At 45.4% G+C, this 18,574-nt stretch overlaps 1 protein-coding gene across 2 annotated transcripts in view; it reads right to left on the reverse strand.

The window, feature by feature from the left end:
- Positions 1–10,879: 10,879 nt before the first annotated feature.
- Ntrk2 (neurotrophic receptor tyrosine kinase 2) overlaps positions 10,880–18,574 on the reverse strand; it is a 314,011-nt gene continuing 306,316 nt past the window's right edge. The window contains exons 17-18 of one of the 2 annotated variants that reach the window (XM_087589797.1): positions 18,373–18,531; positions 10,880–16,711 (exon numbers count right to left, since the gene is read on the reverse strand). In XM_087589797.1, coding sequence (XP_087445923.1) covers positions 16,526–16,711; positions 18,373–18,531 — 345 coding nt within the window. In that variant the 3' untranslated portion in view covers positions 10,880–16,525. 2 annotated transcript variants of the gene reach the window in all.

Below are 18,574 nucleotides of genomic sequence, written 5' to 3' on the forward strand. Positions count from 1 at the left end.
ATTGGTGTCTGGATGTGAGTGTACTGTTCCAAAAATATCTCTTTGAAAAGACATGCGAGGGATGCAGTCGATAGGTAGGGTGGCGAGGCTGGAGTAGGCTGTGTTCCTTAAAGGCCTGATGACCACACCTGAAGGCTAAGGAGGGGGTAGGGATAGAAGTGAGAAGTGGTTAACAGCCTCCCCAGATTGGGGGTCAGCCTCTGCCTCCTTATTTAGAACCCACTTCCTGAGTGCAGGCTAGAAATCAATAGGTGGGGACAACTAATATTCTGAGGAGGGGCGGGCAAGTCAATGTTGTTTGTGATTTTGCCCTTACTATTAAAAACAGTAGACCTGAGAGACAGTTTCACTTTTATTCTGCAGATTTTTTAAGGTTTAGATCCATACTGGTCCTAGTGCCTAATTACAGATGCAGATGTGAACCATTCTGGGTGTTTTGTTTTGTTTTGTTTTTGTATTTGTGTGGGAGAAGGAATAGACTATGACATTCATATGGGGACACACACACACACACACACACACACACACACACACACACACTAAAACTAGTCTCTTCATCTACAGGGAACATAGACTTCTAGGGCCACAGCTGTGTGGGTGTTTGGAGTGAGGAAATCTGAATCCATGCCGACCCCGGCTTCCAGCAGTTGCTTACCTTGTCATGACACAGGCACATGGCCAGTGTCCCTCTCTAGTCCTGCCTCAGTTTCCCTATGTGAAACAGGACAAGGTTTGGCTAGAACTCCAAATCACACTTTGAATGTTCCTCTTTTGGGTTTGATATCTGGTCTACCTTCCCACCCCCCTAAGCGGCGATGTTGTATCATTTCTTTGTGGATGTAAACACTTTGCTCTTTTTCACCACTAAGAACAAATCCAATTGGTGGCTACATTTTATCTGTTTCCAACTATTCGTCCCAATAAGGATTGCCCGGAGTTTTGACAAATAGGTTGAGGAGCAGAGTAAATAACTTGGAAATTGTATTATTTTTCTTGCTTTTCACACTTGTCCTACAATATGTAAAATGTCCAGAAATCCAACTTGAATAATATCACTCTTTCCTCCCAGATGAAGGGAAACCAGGGAAGCATTTGGGACTTATGAGCTCAGTTCCCCAATGACGCACTTGAAAACTGCTAATCTGATGCCTTCCCCACCCGCCACATGCTTTTGGGTTCTGGAAATCCATCAAGAATTGGGAAACCTACAGTCTGGTTCCAGGTCTACGCTGCGGGGTAATGGTCTTATATGCCAAATGGGGGAAGACAGCCCAGAGTCCTCATGAGACAGTCCGAAGGGAAATGCCTCAATGTGCTTTACAGAATGAGGAGAGGGCGCACAGAACGTACTGCATCTTTTCACTGTGTGCCTGAGAAAGTTATTCATTTATTCAGCAAGTATTTTTTTTGAGACACTGCTTCTGCCAGCCCCTCATTAGGTATTCATTCCCTGATTAGGTATTCATTCCCCTCATTAGGTATGCAGTCACATGGTCCAGTCACATGGTCACCGTCTCTCATCATTTATCCTGTGCACACAGTTCCAGGGAACAATGAGGCTTAGTCCCCACAGCACCACAGGCAAGATACCTCCCTTAGCTAAATTCTCCTCATTCTCCGAGGCTAAACCTTTACCCTCTGAGAAGAATTCTCTCAAATCATTCCCACGAGTGTCTGTCTTATTTTGTTCTTGGACACTCCCAGTGACACAAACCTCAGACGCTTTATTTCCTGTGATAATGAATGCCAGTGTCTAACCATCGTGCAAGCAGATGTTCCTTAGGAAAAACAAATAAAATTAAAGCTATCTTTGGGTTAGCAAATTCCCCACCTCCACCCTTGGCTGAGCAGGCAAATAAGTAAGCAAGCTTCTCACCTTCTCCTCCATCATTCTCCTTGGAGATGCTGAGGACAAGCATCCCACAGAACACCCAGGCTTCCTTATTTTACATAGTTTTCATATGAAAGGGAAATTTCAGATAGATCTGGGCATTGATGCCTGTTGGGGGAGGTGAGGAGAATGGGAAGGGTGAGGGTAGGAAGAGGGGAGGGGGAGGAGGAGAGGGAGGGGGAGGGAAAGGGAGAGAAATGCCTGTACTAAGCTGTTTGTTATGTTGACACACTGATGAGAAAGAGGAGACAAACCTCACTACTAACCTTTCTGACCCCCTAAAAAGTCACTTTCTGTTCTGCTTATAAAAGGAGACAAAGCCTGCAGAGCAAGGAAGCTGAGCTCTGTGACTGAAGAGGAACCTGGGAGCTGAGGGCTGGGAGTTGACTTCTCTCACTGAGCCACAGGACTTGGCTCTTTTTCTTCCCTTTCTTTTGGGGATTTGGCAAGCATTCTGGGGGTTTTCAGTAGAGGGTTGGATGTAGAGGAAAGAGCACAAGGGAGCCATAAAGAAGTGCCAAGTAATGATGAATAAGTTCTTCTGTGCCCTCCCAGGGGGTCTGAGACCATGGGCAATAGTTGGAGGGGGCAGCTGTTGCTTCAGCACCAGGAAGTCCTTGGCTAAAGACACTGCAAACTGCAAGTGGACCGGGAGGTGGAGGAGGGTAGAGCTGCTCAAATAAGTTTACTCTAGTTAGAGCTTGACCACCGCCCCCAACACACACACACACACACACACACACACACACAAACATACACACACACTCACACACTCTTACACACACACTTACACACACATACATACACACACTCACACACATACACACACACTCTCACACATACACACTCTTACACACACACATACATACACATACATACATGCACACACTCTCACACACGTACACACTCTTACACACTCACACTCACATACACACTCACACATTCACACACATACACACATTTACACGCACATACATACTCACACACACTCAAAGTCATACACACACTCACATTCACACACACTCACATACACACACATATACACACTCACACATTCACACACACATACACACACTCACACACACACTCACATACACATTCACACACTCACATACATACATACACACACTCACACACACATACATACTCACATTCTCACACACATACACACACATACACACACACTCACTCACTGCAAGGATGTTCACAGGATTGCCCTCTCCCACACAGCAATCCTATGAACCTGGGATGCTGTTACAGATCGCAAAGACTCCTCTGGTCCACATTCATCTTCTACGATGTAGCCATCCTGCAGTCAGAAAGGCCTCTATTTGCCTCATAAAACAGGTCCTCAAACTAAGAGAGCATTAAATAACTTTACAAAATAGTTTTTAAAAGTCACTTATAGAAAAGTGTCTCTCTTAGACATCATCTCAAAGATACCTGTCTTAGTCAGGGTTTCTATTCCTGCACAAACATCATGACCAAGAAGCAAGTTGGGGAGGAAAGGGTTTATTCAGCTTACACTTTCACATTGCTGTTCATCACCACAGAAAGTCAGGACTGGAACTCAAGCAGGTCAGGAAGCAGGAGCTGATGCAGAGGCCATGTTACTTACTGGCTTGCTTCCCCTGGCTTGTTCAGTTTGCTTTCTTATAGAACCCAGGACCACCAGCCCAGGGACAGCACCACCCACAATGGGCTGGGCCCTCCCCTCTTGATCATTAATTTAGAAATTGCCTTACAGCTGGGTCTCATGGAGGCATTTCCTCAAGGGAGGCTCCTTTCTCTGTGCTAACTCCAGCTTGTGTCAACTTGACACACAAAACCAGCCAGTACAAGGCTATAGAACTATTTGCATTTAGACAATAATTTTCTCATTTCCATTCATTATGGGGACACCCTAAAAGAAATGTTTAACATTTCATATCTGGGGACAATAATTTTTAAAAAGGGGACCAATGATAATATCTCAATTTATTTACAAATAAAACTTGCCATTGTCATTCACAAATTTTGTCTGGATTCCCTGAGGTCTCCAAACTGAGCCAGAAAGGAAAATGTCTCTGTTGACATGAAAGCTTTGAAGTCATTGATGAGGTTGTACTTTATGGTTTCAAAGTGTGGATTAGCACACCTGAATCTGAACTGGAAACCAGAGTCTATGACATAGCTGGGAAGTGGGGACTCTGAGACCCAACAAGATCAACTTTCCTAGACCTGCACAGTGGGCACATGAAAACGCCATCACCCTCCCATAACTCTTTCCTACTTTGCTAGGCTTATACTTCACGCTCCTTAGCAATCCATCCACTAATATGAAAATGTTACACAGGGTTTATCGGTCAGGAGGTATTCTTAAAGTCACTAAAAGGCATGGTCCCTGCTGCCCAGGGTTCTGCAGGACTATACACAGTCCCCTGGCAGGGTTGAAGAGGAACCCTAAGCAGAGGCAGTGGGTTCTGCACCCAGTGAAGCATTTGTCTGCTGAGATGGTTGGGACTGGGCAACCAAGCCTTACCATTCCTTAGTACAAGATTTCTCAACCCCAGACAAATATTAACAACACCTGAAGATTCTGAGAGAAAAGCAGGCATCTGAGGGTCAACTGCAGGCTCCTGGAAACCAATTATTTTGCTACAATGCTTTCCCTTAAACGCCCTTCGAGATGCTGTCACATCAGGAAAGCAGAGAAGGACTTTTCTAATATGACTCTTGCCAGAAAAGCAGACCTGCCCATCTGTAAAGCCAATGGACCACAACAATGACCAGCCTGCCAAGACACTCTCAGTGCTACAACAGTGGTACCCCAGCATCCTGGGGGTAACCGATAGCTGGCAACCAACTGCCATCTAGTTAGATTTAAGTGCTGCTCACACCTGGTACTGTAAATGTAGTTAACCATCTGTGCCTGGTGGGCTCATGGAGCTAGAGGACAACTTACTATTGCCACTTTCTTAAAGTGTGATACTTTCTAACTCGGTTCTAAATACTCATCCTTATCCCGACAGGTAAGTGTAGCTCTCGCCCCTCATCACTGAAATTCACAAGTTATCAAACTTAGGAGAGAAACTGGCAAGGAGTGCCAAGCTCCAACTGATCTATCTATAGAGAAATTCCTACACCCAAGACTCAAGGAATAGCATGATGGGAGGAAGACTAAGAGCTGGAGGGGTAGGGTGTTTGCTTTGAAAGAATGTCTCCTGTATGTGTCGAGAAAGCTGTGCCCATGGAATCTCAACCATGTGGATGCCTAAAAGAGACCTACCCAATGACACTATAATACCTGACATCCCAACATTCACAGGGCCCCAACCCTACATGAAGAGCAATGTCAATTAGTTGCTGCCAAGAGAGGAAAGAGAGTTGGTCTTCGACAAGGATAAGCCCTCTGTGAAGTGGAAACTTCCAGTTTCTTTGGAAAGTCGGTTATGTCAAATGACATTCTGCTGGACCACATGGGTGAAAGGTTGGTTGCCTGAAGCAGACATAGGTGAAAGGATGTTTTGCTATAGCAAATACATGAAAGGACCCTGATGGAGGAGTATAAATATGACCTTGCAGACAGTGGGGCATGAGCACTGACTGAGCCTCGGTTTGATTTGCTCTGCCTTGCTATTCTTCTCTTAGGACACACATGTATTGGCTCACCTTCCATAACATTGTTGAGCTGAACTCGTGGTAAAGCTTCCATTGAAAAAAACTCACCCAAGAACTGCTCCTGGGGTTCCTGCAACAGCTTGCTCCTGCCGTGGCCTCCCTTCCAGCCAGTTGATGAGTCTTGCAGTTTTTTTCAGGATTCAACTACAGTTGCTGGTTCCTGCCTGGTGTTGGCCTGTCCAAAGGACTGGTCTGTAGCTGGCAGGTTGTACTGGCTGCCTGCCTAGAGGACTGGTCTGCGGCTGCTGAGTTGTATGTTACGTTTGCTATGGGACAGAACTGCTGCCAAAGAAGATTGGGTTATCCCCCAAAGAACTACTGCTGAACAGGTCTACTTCCCCCATATCCTAAAGACTTTTTCTCTTCTACTACCTCTGCTGGGTGGTGGGCTAGAGAAGAGGCTGAACCTTTACTAAAAGTAGTTTGCAAACATTTTATGCCCACCCTTCTGTTAGGCTATCTAACCCCAAACGGTCAGCCTAGCGCGCGTGCGCACACGCACGCACACACACACACACACACACACACACACACACCCCAAATAGACTTGGGGGTGCTGCTTTGTTGTTGTTGAGAAATGTGTGTGTGTGTGTGTGTGTGTGTGTGTGTGTGTGTGTGTGTGAAAGAGAGAGAAAAGGTGATGAATTTGAGAAGGACTTGAAGCAAGGAGGAATTGAAGCAAGGAGAAAGAGAAGGGTAGAAATGGTGTAAATTCAGCATTATACATGAAATTCACAAAAAAATAAATAAATAAGAGAAAGCAGTACTATGAAATTTGGAGGTTGAAAAATCACATGAAACAGAGGACTGGGCACAGGGTGCTGGATGTTGAGATGCCCCACTGTTAGACCTTGAACAGTCGGTTCCTTCCTGGCCACTCTGTGCGTTATAAAGCTCTATGTACCAACATTTGGAATATGTGTATTTAGTTATACTTGCTTTTCTTTCCTTTCATTAGCTTGGTATATTGACTTCCAGTCTTTAATCTTTGATCAATTAGTTTCTTTGCTTGCAAAGTTCATTTCTGGAAGACAACAAATATTTGGATCTTGTTTTTAATCCCATCAGGAAGTCAAGTTAATGACCTTCTTCTCAGATCTACAAGGTCTGGAATTATAGACACATACCTTGCTTGGTGTTCATTTTATTATAAATTAAACCTAAAGTCTCTCTGAAGAGAAAAAAAATGAGAATAAGAGAACTCAGAATATCTTTTCTTAAATTCTTCTATAATATTAAGAGAAAACATACAAACTATAATTTTAGGTTAATGAAGCCAATATTTAAATAACATAATTTCAAAAAGAAAATCAACAAAGTGACTTAAAATAATCACCAAACTAACAACAACATGTTAACAAATGGGAAGAGTTCATCGAATGTATCCTCACAATAAATAAATACTGTGAAACTAAGCCACATGCATAAAACTTTAGACTACTAGGAGTGAAGAGAAAGAAACTTCCAGAAAGAAATAAAGGAAGAGAGGAAGAAAGAAAGGTAGGTGGGAAGGATGAAAGAAAGGTAAGAGAGAGAGATTTTACATATATAAATGTACAGAGAGAGAGAGAGAGAGAGAGAGAGAGAGAGAGAGAGAGAGAGATTATCACACAGAACTGTACTTTCCAATTGTCACACAGGAGTCTCAAAGTCAACCCTTCAATAACTCCAAGGGAATCCCCAACCTAATATTATATATTCATTCAAACTGCCAAGTAAGTTTGAAGGTCATACAAACAGGAAAAATAACCATGGTTTATTATACAGTTCAGATGAGAATAAGATTTTACTTTATCCAAAACAACATAAAAGGATTACTAAGGACCTACCTTCATCTTCTAGGAGTTAATTCAGTTATTTAAAGGGAAAGGGCAGAAATGGGTCCCTGAGTTTTTGGTACTTGTTGGGGTATATATCTGACTATAAGGGACCTGATAGCCCTGTTTCCAATTGCCCTGGGAAGAAGTCAACTTTAGGTGAATGACAGCAAGGGCTTCTGATTGTGGCCAAAGATCCAGGGGATCGTGATGTACAGTCAGTCAAAGTTCCTTCCCACAGCCCTTTGCTTCAGTGGTTCTTCAGAGACATTGCTTACCCCAGGGAGAGAAGGCACCACGGTGACTTTTAGGGTTAGAATCAGATGGACCCTGACTCAAATGAAGTGACATTTTGTGTGCTGGGGTAGACAGCCAGAGGCTCATAGCTACAGGAGATATTTGTCAGCATGTAGGTATGACCTGTGTACATGGCAAACCTATCCTGTCCCCTAGCAGAGAGCAGCATAAGAAAACTGTAAGAAATGAAGGTTGGGGTTATGTGTTTAATTTCTAAGGAAATCAATACAAGGAGGTCTGTTTGTGTAAAGGTCATTGGGTTGTTGTTGTTTCTGCTTTCCCTTGTTCTGGGGTTTCATGGAGATCAGAAATAGATCTTCTATATGAACACCAGTATTTTTACATGGGGGAGATAGCAGGCTGGGGCAAGCCCAACTCTCTAGAGCCCACACCGTGGCTCTCAGTGATGGAAGGTCCCTGGGTCCTCTATTCTTCTCTGCCACCAGCTGGTGTGAGTAGAGCCAGGGCTGGTCCTCAGAGAAGCACACCGTCACTTCTGGTTTTGACTTTGCCTTCTACATAAGGTCAAGGAGAGAACGTTCCTGGTCTACTGAGGGGGCATAATCTGGGTAATAAATCATACTCATTTGAAGGAATTTTCTCTGAACCTTGCTTTCTTTTTTTTTTTTTTTTTTTTGGTTCTTTTTTTTCGGAGCTTGGGACCGAACCCAGGGCCTTGCACTTCCTAGGTAAGTGCTCTACCACTGAGCTAAATCCCCAGCCTGAACCTTGCTTTCACTGTGACCCTTCTTCACCCAGTAGGGGGCGGGAAGTAATAACCTTGGACCACACAGAGTTTTAGAAATGGGAAACAGTCAACTGGAGATCTCATAGAAAAAGCTGTCTGTGTACCCCAACTGTAACATCACTCTGCCTCTTGCTCCAGAACCCAGTGCTGTATAGTTCCCTTCATCAATAGTCTCATCCTTCACCAAAGTGATGGATGAACAACTACAGACACAGGGTCTTTGGAGAGCACAACTTCCCCAAAATTTTCTAGTCTCCTTGGCTTCATCCACCTGCTAATAACCCTATTCCTACAGTCTTGGGCCATTAAACTATTTCTCTCCAGTCTTTGAGGACCCAGAAACCCATATCCTGAGCTCTCAGTTAACACTGCTGGCTCTGACCCTGGCCAAACGTTCTCCTTATCCGAGCCAGCCACTATATTTTTGTCTATTGTCTGGAGCTCTGAGAATGTAAGGAGTTAGTATATGAATCTTTCTGGTGCAATTCTGTAAGCACATTGTTCTTACAACTTACCTTCTTGCATAGTTTTAAGTGCTTAGTGCTGGATGGGTAGAAGCATGGTGTGAGCTGGCTATCAAGTGCTGTGTGTTGAAGACTTGGTTTCTGGTCCATGATTCTATGGGTAACCTAAGCATTATGGACTGAGGGCAGGTGTAAGGAGGTTATGTTCAGTGGAGGTAGGGTGTCCCCAGGAAAGAGATATCAAAATAAATGGCTGCTGTCTCCCCTCCTCCCCCTTCTCCTCTTCCTTTCTTTCTGCTGTCAGTCTCTGTCTCCCTTTCTTTCCCTTTTTCCTTTTGGCTACCTTGAGGCACATAGAATTCTTTTGCCACATTTCCCTGCCACTACCAGATCAAAGCACCAGCGCCAGCCATGGGACCATGGACTGAAACCATGGGGCCAATAACTCCCCTTTTGCTTGTCAATTATCTCAGATACTTTGTATGTCAATTATTTCAGATACTTTGTATGTTAATTATCTCAGATACTTTGTCACAGTGTCAGAAAGTTGACTGACACACCCACATTGGTCAGAACAGTGGGTCGAATATGTGCTTACGGAATTAGAACCCAGCAAAGCAGATACATGAACAGGAAGATACATGTATCCAGGGAGGCAGAAATTGCTATGAAGTGCCCAGGGAGCATCAGAAGCAACCAATTCTGGAATGGTAAGGAGCAGGCTCGCCCATGGACCTTTGCAGGGAGTATGTTCTTGCCAACCTTTTCAACTTGCAAACTCCTGGCCCCTAATGCTTTGAGCAAATAAATTGTGCTATCCTAAAGTGGCTTATTGGTTGTGGTTTGTTATGGCAGCCATGAGAAACTAAAACATACTCGTCACCCTGTACACAAAGACCTTCCTTTCCAGTAGGTAACTCCTGCTGAAGACCAGCGTGCCTGTTTTAATACAGTAACTAAGAGCACTTCGGCAGTAACGTCAGTGTTGAAGAAGTTAGGCATCCTAGGTTATCTGGGAGAAGAAAGGCTAGATGGGACAGACAGACAGACAAGTGAATGTTCTAGAACACATGACTTCACGTTTCAGGCTCCCATTGGTATGGTTGTAATGGTAGCAATGAGGGATAGGAGATATGGTAGAGCGCACTTAGAACTTCTACATAGAGTTACAGCTGGTCAAGGTATTAGGGAATACATTTTCTTCTTGGATTCATTTTCCTTGAGTGGGATGTATAATCCTGTTTGAAAGTTTGAACCCCACGCGGCTCTGAGCTTGCCAAGTCTCTACCCCATCTTAATTTGGTCATAGTTTGTTAACCTAAGGGAACAGACATCCTCATCACCGAGAGGAGGTACACAAGACATATAAGGGTGTTAAGTTTGCATCCAAACCGGTCTATGCCAGGAGAGCCATTTGAACACTTCTTAAGCCTACCAGAGTGTCAACAGGAAGAGGCCAGACACTGGAAATGTGGCTGTGAAGCCCCAAGAAATGTTTCCCACTCTGGGTTTCCCAGGGATACCCCAACACTCAGGGATGCTACAACACACTCAGAAGACCATCCGCATCCACTCTTTCAGAAACTATAGGTTTGTCCTCTCTGTTTAGGTCAGCATAGTTGACAGTAGCCTACCACGCTATGTAAGTGTAAATTAATTGAAACTAAATACAATTTCATGTTCTATTCTACATTCCCACTGGCCACAGTCGAAGACCAGCTAGCTCCATGCGGCTGCAGGATGCTGTAGTGGACAGTGGAGGTGGCGATTCTATATGACGTCAGGGTGTGAGTGCAACAGTACAGGGTAAATCCAGAGTTCAGATCTCCGAGGGCAGACAGCACCTCCCTCTCAGGGGCCACTTGCTCTCATAGCCTTCTGTCCATCAGCGAACACAGCAGGTAGCCCTGCCTGTGTCCTTATCTGAAGACGCATGCATTTAAACAGGAGGCCCTGCCTGGCAGGCAGTCTACACAGCTTTACAAAGTAAGCATTGCACTTCTAGCCCCTTGGTGGAGGATGTTATTTATTGTAAGACATCTTTCTTTCTTTCTTTTCTTTTTCTTTCTTTCTTTTTTTTTTTTTTTATTAAATACGCTGTAGTACAAGAGACATCCCATGTCAGGTTGAGAGAAGCTGGTCACATGATTTACAAACAGGTCACATGATTTACAAACGAACTTTTTTTTTAAAAAACACTGTATTCAGGTGTCACTTTGAAATCAGCCAAGATGCAATTAAGTCTCAGTAAAGCACTGGACTTCAAAACAGATCGCAAAATAAAAACAAGTAAGAACCGGTTTAATCATCGGCACAGAGACACCACATTTAAAGGGGACTAAATCAACTGAAAAGACAGAATTCTAAATACCAGGTCACCGATGAAGGGGAAATACATCTGCAGAGAGACGTTGAAATGAGTGTGTATGGCCCCGGTATATACAAGCATCGGTCTGATGCTTAAGCGAATGTAGGCATTCACATCTCTAGGCAGATTCGTAGGGAATTCGGGGAGCAACGTTTCCATAGGTCCATTCCTTAAGGGAGTACATGTTTAAGACTCACGTTTAACAGCTCAGATACCTTGTGTTGAAAACACTTCCAGCCGTTGTATACATTTGAAGCAACGGTAAGTTACACAGGCCGTAAGATAGAGCCCCCACCCTCCCCCCCGTCAAACTTCCCTTCTCCTTCTCCTTCTCCCACGGTTTTCCTTCCTGCTCAAACCGATCGCTACAAGGAGTTTGTGCCACTTCGCCGAGCTTGCCGGACATCCTGTCAACCTCCACTCGGATCGTTTTCTTAACTCACAGACCAAAGGAAAGAAAAAAAAAAAAAAAAAAAACACGGACCTGGCCCAGAATGCGTAGGCTGCAAAATGACATCCTCCTCTTTTCCCATCCCAGCTCCTGAGACGCACGTCAAGATGGCAGCGTAATTGCTTGGAGGTGGTTGTGAGATTCACAGTGTTTCACTTGCGACACATGGACGTTTATGTAAAAAGAGATTTTTTTTTTTGCTTTGCGTTTGTGATGAACAGAACGTAAGTTGCTAAATCAATAAATACGTAAATGAATATAACGCCCTAAGGGAAAGAGGGGAGAGACCTAACAGCTAAGGAAGAGTCAAGAACCCTGGACTTTAGCAGCAGTGATGAATTCCAGCCCTGACAACAGTCACGCCTTCCTGCACTACTCTTGGTTCAACTATGAGTCCCTCCCACCCCAGTTCTTTACAGATAACATCTGATATCCGTGTATGAACGGTCACGACCTGAGTCCTCTACATTCCGGCTATACATTGGGAAGAACTGGCCTTCACTGCGAACTTGGACACCTGGGGATTTGGGGCAATTAGCCATTCCTCTCTTGAGATTTCCTTTAGCCACGATCCAGGGCCGCATGAAGGAAGGTCATGGAAACTGAAGCCCTCTAATAGTGGATGAGGGATTTGGGGGCGGAGCCATGAGAGCACACGAGTCTGCGCCTCCGTTTTAGAAATAAGACGCAACTCAATGCCAGGTAATGCTGGCAGTGCTATTGGCAAAAGGAGAGCCTTAGAGAAAGTCTGCCCTTGACCGAGGACCCCACTGCCGGGTCCATAAGAGGGGCAGCACTGCACGCCGCGTCTCTTGCTCGCCACGTGGATGAGGGGTGGCTTTGAGCTGCCCGTCTCGCTATAGATTCTTGGATGCTTTGCCATCTGCCTTGAAGACACTGGTCTCCCTACAGCCCTGTAGTTTGTGTCTAAAATGCTCAGTCTCCGAGAGCCAGGAAAGGGGAGCATAATCCAAACGTGCAAGAAGACGAAACCCACTCCTTCTTCCCAGGACGTGGACACGAGGAGACTGTTGGTCGGTATTTTCCCTTTGTAAAGAGCCAGAGAACAGACTCAAAGGAGAGGATGGCTTTCGGTCAGTTGTTTCAGGGGATGTGTGACTTTCAACCCACCTTCCATCCCAGGACTGCACAGAGTCGAACATGTGGTCCTTACCCACATCGAGCATGGAAATAGGAACGGCCACATGACGTTGGAAAGTTTTGGTTACTTAGCAAATATTAAGCAAATTATTCATATTGCACCCTACTTATAATTATTCTATTACCATGTTCCTATACGTTTATACATAAACACACAAACACACTACATGTGTGCATTTGTATATGTATAAATCAAGTGTTTATAACATATATTATGTGTAATATATATATGTATATAAGTACATAAAATCACCACAAGCGGGGCTGGTGTAAGCACGCGTGCATGAGTTCTGACAGAACCCTGGAGAGCAGTGTTTGAAGCGTTTTTTCCTAAATGAGGCTGAATGTGACATTGGGAGTCAGCGGAAGCCAGGAGCAGAAGCTCATGACGTAACGTCTCATCTGTGTGCCCTCTCCCACCCTGTTTCACAGATATGCTGCTAGTGTGTTTCTTTCCCGGGGGTCTTGTTTGTATGTTAGCATATCTGGTGGGCAGACTTGGGTGAAGCCCACGTTTGTCCTCTGACCTGAGTCTCTATTCCCTTGCCAAAAAAAGAAAAAAAAAAGAATAATTTGACAACATATGCAAAAAGCACTCGGAAATCATCAAGCAGTTGAGACATGGATTGGATGTCAAGACAGGGACCAGGGGAGGTTTTGGTTTGCTAACACCATTTTTTTTGTCCTATATGGAGAGGGATATGTTTTAGAACGAGAATGCTTCTTTTCTAAAACTTAAAATACCACAAGAAAGGAGATAGTAGATGAATAATGAAAATTCTTTTAAGGTGTCCTTGGCTCACCCGACTACTTCAAAAGCCATCGAATACTCTTTAACACTCTGAGATCGGCACATATTTTTGAGACAACAGAGAGACTGGTGATAATAAGAATAATTGATAACTAATAATTAGTATAAATAACTGTAAAAATTTGCACTTGCATAGACACTTTCATTTTGAGACCTTCATGGACTTGCTGAAAATCATAAGGAATCTCTCTCTCTCTCTCTCTCTCTCTCTCTCTCTCTCTCTCTCTCCACCTCCTCCTCCTCTTCCTCCTCCTCCTCCTCCTTTCTTTCCCTCTCTCCCCCCCTCCCTCTCTCTGCTCTCTTTTGCTTGCCGAGGAAAATACAAAACTGGAATGGAATGCTCCCACGTCCCCGGTACAGACCTTTGCCGTAAACCTGCGTGGCCTCTCTCACCTTGGCCTCTTACAAAGCTACCTCCTTTGCTCTCTGTTAAGTCTCTTGCAGCTTTTTCTCCCAGGGCAGCAAGTTCACAGATCATGGCTGGTGGGAACCGGAGGAGCGTGTACGAATGTGCCCTTGCCTTCCTGCCGCCTCACGGCTCCACGGTGTCGTCTGACAGAACCATGGGTCCTTTAGTGACAAATACCTGGCGGTATATATCAGAGATATGGCTTTCGTTTATTATTGTACGTATTCTGGAGGGGTTGGTTTGAGTGGGTCAAGTGGACCAATAGCTCCCGTCTCTCATGGGCCAGCGCAACAGCAAGGACCATGGCATCGCCTTGTGCGACTGCCCACTCAAGTGGGCCTCCTGGGTCGCCGTCTGCTCTCGGTGAATTCGCACAGTTTTTAAAGGTTTATTGTGAGAACCGGCTCTCAAAGTTTCTACTAGAAGACACAGTGCTCCAGAAATCAACGGGCACAAATGAAAACCACGCAGAGCTCTTGCACCTTCTGAAATAAACATCAAATAAAATGTCCTAAGGTGGATGTTGAGTCGCTCCCTTCTGATCTGGCTCGCGTTTATAAAGGTGTCAAGTTTATCGAACTTCCCCTCATAGAGGGGACAGAGAAATGGAAACGCTGGTCTCCCTCGGTCTGAATGACTACCCAGATAACTGTACATTTCTATGTAAATTTACCTCCCCCTTTTAGGAAAACCAAGGACCGTGCACAGACGCAAATCTCCAGGCTCAGTCTGGGCACAGCCTCCCAGGAGCCATATAGTGTGTCAAGGCTTACGTTTTTTTTTTTCTTTTTTGTAAAAAAAACCTTTTTAATGGAGTATAGTTAAGAAAACAGAATCCTGATAATGAGTGCGTTGGAATGAAACCATTCTCCCCGAAACAGAGCCCCGAGCGAGAGACTTGACCTGAGCACACTGAATGTAAACTCAGGTGGTATCCCAAGAGAGCTTCCCTGTCCCTCAGGGGTGGCCTGTGCCTGTCCCCTGTGCAGCCCGGTGGGTTTGAGGTGGGTGAAGATATGCAGGCTTCAGCAGACCCACTCACCCTTCGCCACCTACTGGAGAGTGCTTCCAGCTACCGATCTGGTTACCTTCCCAAAGCGGCCTAAAATGAGACCTTTCGTGGATCTACCCCACTGATCGGGTACCACAGCCGGGACAGACAGCAGTTTCTGCACAGAGGTGCACAAAGGTATCAACTGACAAAGACCATGCACACTTTTGTTTGCACAGTTACAAGACAGGTGAGAGTGGAGGGGGTGGGGGTGAGAATTGCTGTGTGAGAAAGTCCAAGGTAAGAGAAACTTGCCTCCCAACTGAGGGTGTCTCCTGTCTTTGTCAAGGACTCGGTTTTTCCCGAAATCATATCTGAACAAGAATCTACCTCCTTCCATTGGACTTGACAAAAGCTCTGTAGAATAACCCGTGAGAAATGCATCAACTCTGTCACTGTGCCCGACCACAATGTCTGGATGTTGGACGTGCTGTCCAGGTCTCACAAGAACTATCTGGGTTTTTTTTTTTTTCCATTGAAGGCCAGTATCTGTGATCGGAAACTGTGTCCATGATGCAGAGTTTAACATTCTGTGTCCTCCTCAGAAAGGTCCTCGGGGGTCAGTGCCGAACATGATCCTCCAGCCTGATGGCTGCTGGGTTTTCCTATGCAGGACGGACTCTGGCTGATCCAATGGCTTTTCTGTGTCTCACTCCTGCTGTGCTTTATGGTAAAGCTTCTTTCCCTTTCTGGTTTCCATTTCCCACAGATAAAGTTTTCCCAGACTGTACATGACTTTCCCTTCTCATACACAGGCTAAAACCACCGGAAAACAACAAAGAAGAGAAATAAATAAATAGATAAATAAATAAATAGATAGATAGAAGTGAATCCATAGAAACGCCCCGTGTCTGTACATCGGAAGTGACGGTTTAAGTCAGATGTTTGATTATTTTTTTTTCCCTTTTTTTCATCCACATCAAAGGCAGGAATACAACAAGGCATTGTTAGTTGTGGTGGGCAAACTGGAGTGTCTGCTGATATAACAAATCAGGTTTGTTAAGGCCTTTGTCTATGTACAGTGAATAGGAGTACAGAAGCCAGATCGGTCAAGGAGAGAGGCCGAGGACCATGAAGCAGTGAAGACCAATAAATAAATAAATAGATAGATAGATAGATAGATAGATAGATAAATAAATAAATAAATAAATAAATAAATAAATAAATAAATGGAGAATGGGCAAAAGAAAGAAACAAACCAAAGGGAGAGAAAGCGACAAAGCCAGAAGCGAGTCGATACTGTCTGTGGATGGGGAAGTGCGCACTGCCTCACCCCGGAGAGCCGCTCCTTGTCTTGTTAACACTGTCAGAGCGAAGGACAGCAAGGTGGTGACATCAGCGGCAGTTAAGAGGTCTGAGGGGTGCCTTGGGAAGGGCCGTCTGGGAGAAGAGGGAGTCTAGCCTAGGATGTCCAGGTAGACGGGCGACGCCTTCGCCAAGTTCTGAAGGAGTGTGTGGATGTTCTTGATGTTCTTCCTTGTGTGTGGTTCCCGCTGCCAGCATCCCAGCATCAGCTCGTACACCTCCTGGGGACACGTGCGAGGCCGCTGAAGGACTCTGCCCTGGGTGATGCATTCTATCACCTGGAGGGAGACCAGGGGCAGGATTAGCAGGACCAGAGCCAAGCAGGTAGGAAGGCCAGTGCAGAAGGGAGGAGTCAGGAAGGGCCTCTCCTTTCTTTCACTCTTTGAAAGTCAAGCCTGATCACAACGCTTATCTCTGGATAATCTGTGCTTACAGGGACACTGGTGTGTGCTGATTAGGTCAGGACAATTAGCATGTGTATCTTCTTAACCCTTTACCAACAGAAAAGGCTTTCGTTTGTAGGTGTGGTCTTGCTATGTAGCCCATGTTGGCCTTGAACTCATGACCCTCTTGCCTCAGCCTCAGAGGAAGCCCTCTCGCTGTTTTCTCACAAGGAGGAGAGCCACTATGATTTCACAAAACTGGTATAGGCACAATTTATTCACAAAGGGTCACCTGAATTCCACACAGAAATTCTGGGTTTTACTGAGTAAGGGTAGAGCCTGAGTTTTGTGTGAAGTGAGGACTGACAGGGACACCCTGACAGCAGAAGTGATTAGGATCACTGGTTATCAGGGCTGGGTTTAAAAACGCATGGATGTGAGAGAGACTGGAGACACCTGACAGAAGTGCTACACGTCACACAGACGTGCTGCCGTCTCTCGGTATCCACGGGCTCCAGACGTGCACCCAAACAGCAGCAGACTGGGAATCCGTGAGGAGAACGACACCCATACTGGGCACATGCAGATGTTCCTCTTGTCATTACTCCCTAAACACACTGCGTGCTTGCTATCCCCAATGTGTACTGTTGCCGTAAGCTGGAGATGACCCACTGTGTGCTTGCTATCCCCAATGTGTACTGTTGCTGTAGGCTGGAGATGACCCACTGTGTGCTTGCTCTTCCTAATGTGTACTGTTGCTGTAAGCTGGAGATGACCCACTGCGTGTGCTCGCTATTCCCATAGTGTACTGTTGCTGTAAGCTGGAGATGACCCACTGTGTGCTTGCTATTCCTAATGTGTACTGTTGCTGTGGGCTGGAGATGACCCACTGTGTGCTTGCTATTCCCATAGTGTACTGTTGCTGTAGGCTGGAGATGACCCACTGCGTGCTTGCTATTCCCATAGTGTACTGTTGCTGTAGGCTGGAGATGACCCACATGAAAGAAGATACCAGGGTGGCTTGGGGGATCGGACATTATCGTTGGGTATTAGGAATTTGAGTGTTCTAAATTTGGTCTGGGGTTGTGTGTGGTTCTCAGAATTTCAATGGGTTATGATATTTCGAAAAGGAATCAGAATAGGCAAACAGATTGCTTGAGATTTTTTTCATTTAGTGGTTAGGGTTCTGGCAGAATCTGCAAAGGGGAAGGGCGTGGCGACTTCTCTGGAACAGTGCAGGAACTCCGGCCAGACTGAGGAGCACGGGCCACTGAGGCTGCCCTTGATTTGTTGGACAGTGAGCAATGTAAAATCATCCCTCGGCCCTGTCCTTAGAAGGGGCGAGGCTGGGTCAGAAAAGGTAGTGACTCTCTTTCTCCAGTCAGTCTCTGGGGAAGCTGTTGAGTCAAACAAAGCCACAAGTGGCCATGTCCTGGTTCCCAGCTCTCTCTCTCTCTCTCTCTCTCTCTCTCTCTCTCTCTCTCTCTCTCTCTGTGTGTGTGTGTGTGTGTGTGTGTATGCATGCAGGGTGGGATCTCTCCCAGACAACTGCCCACCTCGTTGTTTGATAGCTGATACCAGGGCTGCTTGCCGTAGGTGAAGATCTCCCACAACACAACTCCCAGGCTCCAGACGTCACTCTCGGTGGTGAATTTCCTGTACATGATGCTCTCTGGAGGCATCCATCGGATGGGCAACATTGTGTGGCCACCAACCTGTCAGGGGAGGCATCAATAGGATGGTCAGTCATCTGGAACC

The sequence above is a fragment of the Rattus norvegicus genome, chromosome 17, assembly GCF_021556685.1.
Source record: "Rattus norvegicus strain SHRSP/BbbUtx chromosome 17, alternate assembly SHRSP_T2T, whole genome shotgun sequence".
Classification (NCBI taxonomy): domain Eukaryota; kingdom Metazoa; phylum Chordata; class Mammalia; order Rodentia; family Muridae; genus Rattus; species Rattus norvegicus.